This window comes from Aplidium turbinatum, chromosome 2 (assembly GCF_918807975.1).
Source record: "Aplidium turbinatum chromosome 2, kaAplTurb1.1, whole genome shotgun sequence".
NCBI lineage: Eukaryota > Metazoa > Chordata > Ascidiacea > Aplousobranchia > Polyclinidae > Aplidium > Aplidium turbinatum.
Genome location: NC_137473.1, coordinates 24,681,960 through 24,694,824, shown reverse-complemented (window position 1 = coordinate 24,694,824; position 12,865 = coordinate 24,681,960). Strand labels below are relative to the sequence as shown.

At 37.1% G+C, this 12,865-nt stretch overlaps 1 protein-coding gene across 1 annotated transcript in view; it reads right to left on the bottom strand.

Moving 5' to 3' along the window:
* LOC145765152 (uridine-cytidine kinase-like 1) overlaps positions 1-12,865 on the bottom strand; it is a 48,734-nt gene that overhangs the window by 18,460 nt on the left and 17,409 nt on the right. Inside the window, exons 6-10 of the mRNA XM_082576928.1 lie at positions 12,259-12,330; positions 12,033-12,128; positions 4,070-4,163; positions 3,807-3,868; positions 1,714-1,730 (exon numbers count right to left, since the gene is read on the bottom strand). Coding sequence (XP_082433054.1) covers positions 1,714-1,730; positions 3,807-3,868; positions 4,070-4,163; positions 12,033-12,128; positions 12,259-12,330 — 341 coding nt within the window. The remainder of the gene's footprint in view (positions 1-1,713; positions 1,731-3,806; positions 3,869-4,069; positions 4,164-12,032; positions 12,129-12,258; positions 12,331-12,865) is intronic.

The window sequence follows — 12,865 nt, the reverse complement described above, 5'->3', positions numbered from 1 at the left end:
TACTACTACCAGTTTTACATTAACACAGAGCATGTGCAATTGTGTATAGGCTGTCTGGATGACTACCATACCCTTAGATCATTCTTATCAATAGCCAATAATACTTTAATTTAGGATACACTCTCCAAACATCAGTTTATCACTTCTATAAAATTGTTGAATGATAATGTTTGTTTGTTTTTCATATCTTTATCCTGCATTGCGGAAAAGCGGACTTGAGCGCTATGCATCGGTGTACGCCTTCCGACGTACACCTGACCCACGCTGCAGCCGACGGCAATGTCTGTTTCCTGTTGTCTACTCTACTTATGACTTAAATTTAGTACTACCCATTACTCGAAATCGATCACTGTGTAGAGGCAATTATCGTAAAGTTTCTTGCCCAGAGAAACAACAGCAAGTGCGGGTAGTTGGAGTCACACATGCAGGCTCTCGACTGCGAGCCCAACGCGCTAAAGCGGTAGACATCAACTTTTTAGCTTACGCATTTAAGCTGAAGGTTTTCTGTTGATACGAAACTTTGCATTCAGAGAAGCAAATTCCACGTAAAATATAAAGTAAAAAAGCTTCAGAATATAAATTGAAGGATTATATGCAAATACCCACAAATGTTGACCACACTGTTAGGAGTTAGTTATAATTTAAGCAAACCAACAACTTGTCATGCATCAAGTCAAATCAGACTCATGCAGACCCCTATATTAGTCTATAGTCATATTAAGAAACCAATTCTAAATAAAAATTGTAAATTCTTGGATGATGTATATAATATATACTTGTATATAGTCCGTACATTAATGGACAATGATCAGTATGTTTAGTTACTCGAGCACAAAGTTTTATTCCAAAAAAATACCATTGATACTGCATTTTATTTAGATTCAAGTTTATGCTTGCTATTCAAGACATAGATTAAGATGGTTAGAAAGATTAAAAAAATTAAATTGTCTGCTTTTACATCTGACGCCAACGATCGCCAGAGCTTTGCCAATACCCAGTGCTCAGCATGCTTATGGTAAGCATCAAACCAACATGTAAGACGGTAAGCATCCAATTGAAAGCCGATCAGATGCTCTCACGATTTAATCACGCAAGTGACAGTTGAACGTGTATGACTGTGTATTGCTGAACAACATATAGGCCTACAATATATTGGGTTTCGCTTTTAGCAGCATGATTGTTGCTTACTTCATGCGGCTCTTTTGTTTGGCTTAAGGCTGCTGTTTTAACAAAATTTCACAGCAACAACGCCTAACAACACAGAAGCTCAACAGAGAGTATTCGAGACAGCAGCCTCAAGGCAAACAAAAGAACCGTATAAAACAACGACCCACTGACTTCAACACCATCTACTATAGCACATGACTAGGGAACTGTGTTCCGAAAGCTAGTGGAATTCGGTATTACCACAGCGAACTCGCAGCAGCAGTCTAAAACAGGTCGTTAAATATCTACACTGTGAAAATGTGAAATATACAATATAATTATCCTTAATGACAAAAATCTATTCCTCAACTAACAATATCTCACTTACTCTAAAAAAATTAAAAGGTCTTCGTGAAGAAGCAAGTACGAATCATCCCTTGTCAACAACTTTACACTTGCGTTGCTTAGGAATCAGATAATTAAGTACTCAATATTCCTTAAAAAAAAACTTTTAAGTTTAGAGCACTTTTAGGTTTAACAATAAGTGACCGATTACACATACCCTACCTTATATTAATATTTCTCTGCAGTGATCCAAGCATTTAAAGGCAGAAGTCATGAAATAAAAAATGTAAAGTAAGTAAATCAAAACAAAGGACAAAAAATACAAATTAGAATTAAATCTATATGCAATGCATGCAATTTTCCAATAAACATACGCACAGTAGTTTATATATGTTGAAAACTATTATACAGTATAATTATGTTGAAAACATTCCAGTGTACCTACTGCACATATGCAGATGACACAATGACACAGTCTTGCTTGCAACGTCACAATGTGGTTTGCAAATTTTACTAGACGCAGTTCAAACATCTAGTGAAAAATATGGACTAAAAATAAACATTAACTAAACCAAAACTCTGGCAGTCTCGAAACGTCTTCTTGAACCAACAATTTGCGTGTACTGCAATGATAACAAATTGAACAGGTTCAAAAATTCAATTATTTGGGCTTAACACTGAATCCAAGCACCGATGTGAAGAAGAAATTAGACGACACATTGCATTATCAAAGTCAAGTTTCAACACCATGGCAAAAATCTTTAAAGATCGAAAGTTCGAAAAAAAGAAGAAAAAACGGTGTGCACTGTCGGCAGTTATGTACGCTCTTGGTTTAGGTCGATTGAGCACTTTACTGGAAGCACCTTGCTATGCATTGCGCAAAGCTCACTGCTTGCAGTTTGAGCACTTTGGCAAGGTTGGCAGTAGTACCATTTTTGGTGTTTAGGTACCACAAATGGGAAAATGTCACATAGAGGTATATATCTCCAATCTCCATGGCCATTCCAATGTACCTCCTGCACTAAGAAGACCGGAAGGTCGAAACGGTGTGCACTGTCTGCAGTTATGCTGAAAACTGAACATTTTTCTTTCAGTTGGGAAGAATAGTTTCCTTTTTTAACATCTTTACAAAATCTGGTAATGTACCTATTGTGCTCAGTGTAATTTTTTTTTAGAAAGACCTTTTAGAATATGCATGACATCTAAAAACGCGTTTGATAAGATAAAACAAAAAAGCATACAAACAAAGATAATAAGCGGAGATTTGATTCAAGTGAATGAGATATAGAAGACAATGTACCAGAATATTCACATGATGGTCGTTAAATGCGTAAATCGCAAGGCAGCGTCTAATTTCCTAATCAGATTACCACTGCTGGTTTTCTCTGCATCTCTTTCAAACTATCTAGAGTCTAGACAAACCAATTGTAGATCTACTCTTGCCCTGTGAGCAAGCTGGTTTTCGACGTGGAAGATCTACTGTAGACCAAGTCACTCTTATGACCCAATACATTGAAGGCTGCTTTAGGACGAAGGCCGATGCTGTGTTTCTCGACCTCACGACACCGTATGGCACCGGACCACCAATGGAGCTTCGAGTGGAAATATAACTCCTCAAAGTTTCATCTCCGACTATGCTCCCCACCCATCTGGAATGCTTTTGCCAGAAAAGGCCTGGGTGCGGTTCAACCGCTTCCACACTGGCGTCGGACTATTCCAACATGCACAAATGGAGGAGGACAAATGGAGGCACCACCTGCGATCTGTGAGTGTGACAAGGAGGAACCGCAGATCACACAATCTGCAACTGCGCCATCTATCATGTGCCAAATGGTTTGAGTGGTCTGCAGGATCTGGATGATGAATCAATTCAGTGGCTGCTCGACACCTGCCCAGTGCCCAAACATCTACCCCGAGTTACCACCACTGCTCAAGGACGGTAAAAGGCAGAGCCACTCGACCTTTGGAGTGGCGAAAAGAAATGTTCAAAAAAGAAAATTGCTGATTTTGTGTCAACATTCGGAGCAACCGATTTGCTACTAAAGATTTTTGAAGAAATTAGATTTTACATGCATACAGCAAGAGAAGTAAAAGAAGTTTGCACAACACATGCAAGCTTTTTCACGCAAAAAAGATCAATTGAAATTTGATGGTTTTACTTTAAAGACTGCATGAGTTTACTATGTATTAATGAACAACTTTTGCGTTAGAGTAAAACCAGTTTTCTTAATTCAGGTCATGACACAAATCATATCACAGACAGGAAATAGCGTATTGAAAGACATAACATCACGCAAAAATGTGAAACTTCTCACCGTTTCCAATTGATCATAAACATGCTGGGCGATCAGGTCGACCGCTACTTCGTTGGAACCTCCTGTAAAAGGCAAAAACCCTTAAGACATTTAGGACAACTCGCGGCTGCATACAGTATGGCCCAGAAGAGATTTGTGAGGCCCAGTTGATCGTGCTTATATCTTGTTTGTAGACATAAATTGTTTAAGACTTCAGCGAAAATATTTGATAGAAGTTCTCTAACCGCCAATTATATTGCAAAACGCTTTTCTTCATTGCTTACCTCTGGGAACAACAATATCAGCATACTGCAGTGTTGGCTCGATAAATTGTTCAAAAGCAGGTTTGACAAACTTATTGTATTGGTGAAGTACTCCCTGCGGTATAAGAAAACAAAGAATAACTGAAGTAAAAAATTGTCTTGGACGGTTCTGTAAAATCTCAACCATTTCGCCCACTTTTTCCTGTTCTAACATCAATGCTAACATTCATCACTCATAGTAAGAGACACGCTAAGGCAGCTGATAATGCAAACTCGCACTCAAGCTAAACACAAAAAACGCGAATTGCTTCTACTAGACCAGGGGTTCCCAACCTGGGGGCCATGAGCCTTTTTCAAGAGGGCCATGGAAAAATTTGAAAAATAATAATTTTTTTAATTTATCGTTTTTAAGTCCACTCCGACACTATAACAAAAGAAATAAATCAAAAATTAATAAAAATACTAGTAAATCAAATATAGTTATTACTATCTGAAGCCTTTACAAATTGTTTCACCTAACGGATCATCAGAAGGTCTGCAAAAACATGCAAAAAAAGTAATGAATCGATAATTCCTGAAAAGATATTAAATATTACAACTGTAATTTAATCTGCAAAAAAAACCTTTAAACCTGTACTTCCTGAAAAGATATTAAATATTATAACCGTAATCCAATCTGCAGAAAAAAACCCTCAGAATTACTAAGGGCTACCTTCATCAATTACTACAAAGTTTCAATGAATTTGTCCATCTGGAAACCAAGCAACTTGATGGCAACCTCTATGACATCACAAAAAAGCAAAATGCAGTTTGATGATCAATGCAACTTGTAGTAATCTGAACAAAATAAATGGAAATTGTTTGTTTAAAAAACCTGTAAAAATTAAATGAGATTTATAACCTGTAAGAATCAAATTAAATTTAATTTTTTCAAAATTATAACCTGTGAAAATCACAAGGAATTGTGATGATGTAACCTGTAGTAACCTGAACAAATGAAATGAAATCTGTTTCTAAACCTGTGTTCCTTACACAACCTGTTATCCTCCCACAATAAAGCAATATTGCAGACTGATAATGAACCATCGCAGCCTGGTTGCAATTGCAGGGTGAAGCCAGATTGTCCTTTGAATGGGCAATGCTTGCAGAAGGCCATTGTTTACAAAGCTACCATTGATAACGGCCCGAAGGTCCTTAATTACATTGGTTGTTGTGAAACTACTTTTAAAAAACGTTTTTCCAACCATAAATGTACCTTCAATGATAGTTCTAAACGAAACAGCACCGAACTATCTAAGGCAGTTTGGGACCTTAAGGACAAGGGTCAAGGGTGTTGATCCTAAAATATCTTGGTCCATTCACAGCTGTGCTCGGCCTTATAGTGGAGGTGGTCGTAATAATTGTGGTCTATGTTTGGCTGAAAAGCTGGCCATTCTGAAGGCTGATAGTGGCCACCTTTTGAACAAGCGTTCCGAACTGGTGGGTAAATGTCGTCATAGAAACAAATTTAAACTCAAGTACTTCAAAATAAAATAAATTCCTTTTAATTTTCACAGGTTATTTTTTAAAAAAAATTTCATTTGATTTTTACAGGTTATAAATCTCATTTAATTTTCACAGGTTTAGAAACAGATTTCATTTCATTTGTTCAGGTTACATCATCACAATTCCTTGTGATTTTCACAGGTTATAATTTTGAAAAAATTAAATTTCATTTGATTCTTACAGGTTATAAATCTCATTTATTTTTACAGGTTTTTTAAACAAACAATTTCCATTTATTTTGTTCAGATTACTACAAGTTGCATTGATCATCAAACTGCATTTTGCTTTTTTGTGATGTCATAGAGGTTGCCATCAAGTTGCTTGGTTTCCAGATGGACAAATCCATTGAAACTTTGTAGTAATTGATGAAGGTAGCCCTTAGTAATTCTGAGGTTTTTTTTCTGCAGATTGGATTACGGTTATAATATTTAATATCTTTTCAGGAAGTACAGGTTTAAAGGGTTTTTTTGCAGATTAAATTACAGTTGTAATATTTAATATCTTTTCAGGAATTATCGATTCATTACTTTTTTTGCATGTTTTTGCAGACCTTCTGATGATCCGTTAGGTGAAACAATTTGTAAAGGCTTCAGATAGTACAGTCGAAATCGGCTAGTCGCATATCGGTTAAGAGCATAAATCGCTTTAGAGCATAGCATTGCATAATCCCAAACCATTCCCATTCACTTGTGAAGAAAATTCAACGGTTAGTCGCATAATGATTAATCGCATAAATCGGCTAAGCGACTAGGAATTCTTGATAGATTTGTAGACTTTTATCACTTAACCGCATATTTCCTTTGGCAAAGTGTTAAGTTGCTCAAGATAACACCTCAAGACAGACAGTTAGCGCCTACATGATTTAAACAATAAAGTAAAACCGCACGAAAAAAGGCCTTCTCTTCTATGATTTGAGTACAGAACTGTACTGTATGAATCACAAGACTACATTTAACTTATGGATTGTTACGTCATAAACAAGTTATCGTTACGTTGAGCACACCGGCGTAGTTCTTGGAAAATCTAAATCGCATGATTAGTGAATTTTCTTTCTTGCTCGCTGAAGCGAATTCGTTACGGTTGGGTGATCACGGCAGCTATCCGAAAGCCACGAGGAACGCGCGTGAACAGTTGTTGCTGCGTCACACTTCGCTGACCAACAGCCAAACAAAGTACAGTAGTACCGTTATTTGAAATTCGGTTGTACAGTACTATTCTAGAATATTCTGTAAATCTCCTAACACTCCGGGTTACGTATTAAGGCTCAATGCCTTCGTTCATCGAAAAAGTCCAGCGGTCTGTTTTCACGCTTTTGCGTTAGATAAACGTTCGGTATTGACGTATAGGATACTGTCAAACAATGTAAACGGTTAAGCGCATATACCGTTTAAGCGCATAAAAAAGCTTGACAAATTGACTATGCGCTTAAACGATTTCGACTGTAATAACTATATTTGATTTAATTTGCTCTGCTTTGCTTTTTTGCTTAGCATTGAGCACTTTTTTGTAGTATTGATAGTTTTCATTGTTTTAAAAATACTAGTACATTTTTCCCAAATCTTCATGAAATGGTCTTTAATTCCCGGTTGTTTCAAAAATAATAATATAAGATTTCTATGAAAAGTTGTAAACAGTTGCGGCTGCTGTGAAACTAATAAAAATCACTGAATTTTACCATTAAAATGACGTTTCTTAATTTTTCCAAAAGGTTGAAAAAAATAGGGGGCCATTGATTTTTCAAAATTTTCAAAGGGAGCCACGGTGTAAAAAAGGTTGGGAACCCATGTACTAGACCAATGGTTTTTAACCTGGGGATCGCGACCGCGCGAGAAACTTGAAAATCCAAAGTATTTTTTCAATTCTTTTTTCTGAGAAAAAAATAAGAACTGTGGTTTTCGCAATCGACCATCACTCGACCTCGAGTTACTCTACTGGAATATTGTTTAAGATTTTAGACGTTACAAAAACGGTTCAACAGTAGGAAAGCATTCACTATTTTTCACGTAGTTCTTGTACGTTACTCTGTGCAGATTAAACTTAACCAGTACCCATTCTATGGCAAAAAAGGAAGATTATTTGGAATCCTATGTCAAATATGGATTTGCCAATTGCCAGTGGGGCTTCCAAAGGCATTGAAAAATCTGTTTGTATGAAAGTTCTTTCAACAACAATTTCACGCATTAACCAACTTGTTAAAAAGATGCAACACCAACCATCTCACTGAAACTGATTTCTATAAATGCACAAAAGATTGCTACAAATTTAACAAAATACGAAAGTGTAGCTTTTATTCAATATTTTTTTCATATAGCAAAGTTTGATAGGAAATGGAAAGAATCGAAGGATTGGTCATAAAAGCAGTAATAACATCGCTTTCGAAACGTTTAGGTCGCGGAGATTTAGAACACTTGTTTTTTGGGTCGCGCCAACAAGTATTTGCGGACCCCTGTACCTGTACTAGACTATCAGCGAGCAAAACATTTGCTTTCCTTGTCGTCCTACCCTCGATGCTTAGGTAAAAATATTCGTTATATTTACGTTAGTTATGAATGAACTTTTATGCAATTATTTCTTCATTTTTATATCACACTAAAATTGCAGCATACAACTTTTCCGACATGCGTTTTTGTAGTTGTATATAGTTATAGTTGTTTTTTATATAGCTGTGTCAAGACAACATTGGTAAATACTTGAAGCAAGTATCAATTTTTTCTAAGTGATAACAGCACTGCAGTGTTCACCCAATAAAACTTCGTGAATCATGATGATGCATGTCGTGCAATTTGCGTTGTAGAAACTCCTGCCTCGTTCCACGCATAATGCTTTTGGCCAACGCAACTGTTGAGTTGGCGCTCCCACTCTGTTTACTTGCTTGTTATGTTGACTGTTGAGGTGCGGTTCAGGTTGATAATCTTATTTGTCTAAAATACTAATTCATTTGTTTATATTTATTTAAATGTTCCATTTGGTTTGTTAAAGATAATATAATCTTGCTTAATAAATTATGCAAATACATTAGTTCGCGACAATGCATATCCCCAGAGTGAATAATTTATAATAAGGTTTAAGTTGTAAGTACAACCTAACAAATAATGCAATAAATATGGTAGTGCAGCAAAACCAATGCAGTTGAAACAGTGATTGGGAAAAGAAGCAGTGATGAGAAACGCAAGAGAAAAACAAACAAAGTGTGGCATAAATCAGTCAAAGACGACATAAAATGGCGAATGTTTTCACGGTTGGTGATTCAAATGTGGTTCTTTCGAAAAATGCAACGGATATCATATATCAGCCCCAAAAAAAATAAAGATGTACTAACTCAAACCAATCAGACCAGAACCTTCTTGAAAAACATCAGCAAGCGACAAACATTTTTTTAGGTCATTGTGGAAAAACTGGACAGCCCTGATGGTTCGGGATGATGTCCAGGCCCTGGCCACCAAAGTTGAATGTGCCACAACGGATGGGGAAAGGAAAAGGGTTATATATAATACATATTTTATAATTTAATGTACATAATATGTACATTAAATTGTATCGAATACGCGACTATATGCCGCCATCCGAATGACGCCATCCCTAGGCCGCAAGGCACAAATGACACCAGGCCACGAATTTGATTATTTCGAACTAAAATTAATTGAATTTGGTAGTAATTTTATTTGTCACGGTAGCAATTTTCATTTTTTATACAAACAAAAATACAAGAATTATTCTTTGCATTTAACAAAGATGAGACTAGGCCATTTCTCACTAAAACCGATAGTTTGTTATTTTTTATACGGTAGTAGTTTCGTTTGCATAGTAGAAGTAGAAAGTAGTAGTAGCGATAAAACTAAGACTTTGTCAAATTAATTTGTCTATTTTCTTCATCAGCGTCAATATTAATTACACTGAGCTGCGTTAAAGATGTTTTGACTGTTTCTGAAACAATTTTTTGCGTTGAATTAAAAAAATGCGATCAGTCTTTTTCAATCAGGTCAAGTTGTTTCTCCATCACATTTTTAATTGTGCTACCTTTGATCGTCATTATGCACACTGTTGTCGATGTGATGTCATCAAAACTTAATTCAACCGCTGGCGTCACAATTCTCAATTGCAAAGTCATAAAGCAGTCAAAAATTTGAAATGCAACTTGCCAAAAGTCTAGACCTGATGAAAGAAAACGGATAACATTTTCGGATTCAACATCGAAAACTATACCACAAACCGTCAACAATTTAGCAACCTCAACATTTACGCAGCACAGTGTTATTTTTGTTCACATCGAGATCAAGAAAGACATAAATGTTATTCTAATATCAGTAATTATAACCAAGGTGTTTTCTGTGACCGAATAAAAAGGTAAAAAATGTGTGATTGATACAGATATTTTTAATTTTTTGCCGGTTTTAAGCTATGTTTTTGTTGTTTAGCCAAGCGAGGCTCTATGATAAAAGTAAAACTAGGCTGCTACTGTCGACCCATGCGAGCCGCCTACTGACGTCGGCGTGCACAGGCCCATTGGCAGTAGCGTAGCGTCTAAGGGGCACGTGCTCCCTCAATCATTGACGCTCAGTGAAATAAAATTATTATTTGTTAAAAAAAACATTCATTAGGCTGGTTTGAAAATTTTCCGAATTATTAAGTACCAAGAGTGTGGAGAGAGAGAAAGGTGTGGGGTTACCAGTCACTGAAATTGCGCGATTTGTGCGGTTGAAACTTTTCTGTTTTGAAACTCGACTGCAAAGCAAGACAAAAAATAACAGTGACATCTCGTCATGAATGAAGTTGGTGTTTTTAATCATTGTTACCAACCAAGCATCAACAAACACGTTTATGACGTCATTATCGTCTTTTGGTCACATCAAGTTTTTCGCCTTTTAGTAGTCAACTGAAGTTAGTAAGATCAAAACCAGTCAAGTACGAGTTTGCTGTTTTGCTAGTGCAGACTGCAACTAATTTTACGGAAAAGAGCATTTCTATGCCTGCGTTTCTGCATTGCTAAAATCATTATGTGTGGTCGTAACAGGTCAACCGCTTCCATTGAGGGGGTATCTAGAAATAAAAGTAAAAATTTGACTTTTTGATAAGATTTGATTTTGGTGAGTTAATTATTGCTTATATATCAAAAAGTTCTTCACAAAGTTTTGTTTCATTTTGAGAGAAAAATCTTTCTTTCGTGAAGTCGTAAAACGCAAATTGAGCAAGCTTGCAGAAGTGCTTGATCATGATATATGAACTAAAGTTTTAATCACAAAACGTGTTTGACAGCGAGTCCAAACCTAATCGGTCTTCGAAAACAAAATAGTGTAACTGACCTCCTGTGTTGTTCCCGAAGCAGCGAGGAACAAGATTAACTGCGAGAAGCCAGACTTAGCCTACACTTTGAGTTTGCCAATCGTTTCTGATTAGTAAGAGGTCCCTGCAGGCGTGTGCATTAAGATTAAAAAGCAACGGCTTCATCATCTATATTAGCTTCATCTTTACTCAGTTAAGTACAAAAAAATTGAAATTGCTCCAGTGGCAAATGACATTCGTACCATATTCAAAAAAACAATTCTTATATTTTTGTTTATATAAAATAAAACAAATCTCGCGTCATTGTTTGTTTGTTGTTTGTTATATCTTTATCCTGCATTGCGGGAAAGCGGACTCGAGCGCTATGCATCGGTGTACGCCTTCCGACGTACACCTGACCCACGCTGCAGCCGACGGCAATGTCTGTTTCCTGTTGTCTACTCTACTTATGATTTAAATTTGGTACTACCCATTACTCGAAATCGAACACTGGGTAGAGGCAATTATCGTAAAGTTTCTTGCCCAGGGAAACAACAGCAAGTGCGGGTGGCTGGAGTCGAACAAGCAGGCTCTCGACTGCGAGCCCAACGCGCTAACCACTCGGCCACTGCTGCCGAGTCATTCATGCATTGCGTCACTCGTGCCTTGCGGCCAAAGGATCGCGTCATTCGCCTTCGCGTCATTTTTTGTCGACCGCATTGTACCTATGAACATTTTTCTGCATTTACTTTTTCTGTTGTCGCACAGTAAGCACTGATTTCATTGTTCAAAATGCATACGATCCTGTAAGATGTCGTTCTTTTCATATTCAACTGCAGCAAGGTGATGCCTTCCCATAAAAGAACCAAAGTTGTCCGCCCTGAACAGTTATTTGACATGAAGGACGCATGCTCAGGGTCGGCAGCACTCTGTACATGATGGAGTTGCTTGCATAGAGTTCTGTGAGCTACAATTGCTGTTTCGATTTGTTTTAATTCGCTTGATTGCAAGAATCGATTACCAGGGATCACCTCTAGGAGGTTGATAGCCTCTGAGCCCATTATTCTGATGACCAATTGACCAACGGTATCCAACTGGCACTTTAATAACTTCCGGAATAGAAGTAGCACTGTAGAAAACATTCCAATAAAAATCGTATAACGATACAAAAACAGCTTACTTGCAAACTTCTTCCTCTTTGGGTTGTGTCTCGACGTAATCTTCTAGCTAATCGTTCATCTGAGTCCGTGTCAACAAACACTTTCATGTCCAAAAGCTGTAAGTTCAAAAACAAGTCAGTGCATTGTTTCGACCGCGCCATACATGTAAAAACTATCGACCGTAACGGGATCATTAACAGTCACTGCAAAGCTGCACACAGATAGACTGAGCGAAAATATGCCAACCTCTCGAAGTTCGGGTTTCACAAAAGACATGATCCCTTCGAAGATGACTACGTTAGCCCCATACAACCTTTTCTGAAAAATGAAAAAACATCTTGTATGAAATGTGACAGAATTGACACTTTAATCCATCACCACGCAACTAACAAGGTTCTAACGAGCTTTAAGAAGCCAAATCAGTTTCAGGTGTGACGTCAATAGACCAACCATAGGTCCTTCAAACAACAACCATAATCTTCTAAGTTAAAGAAAGATCTCAAACGGAGCAAAATTGATGACAAAATGGTTAAACTTGTCAATCATCATCAGGCGCCATCTCTGCTTGAAGCAAATTGCACATCAACATAGGTTATTTGTTGCCAAGAATGGTAATATTGAGCCAACTCGACCAGTGTCACCAAATTGAGTGTCAAAAAGGATCTCAGAAATATAAACATCAATAATTCCAGTTGTCACATCCGATTGGTCAATTCCATAGACTGAAGAGACTATAGACGAGTCAATATAAGGTTGAACCCCAAAAAAATTGATACAAAAGGTTTTTCAACGGATTCGTTTACCTATGGGCCTACTAAATAGCATACTAAAAGTCTACCAAAATCGGACCTCC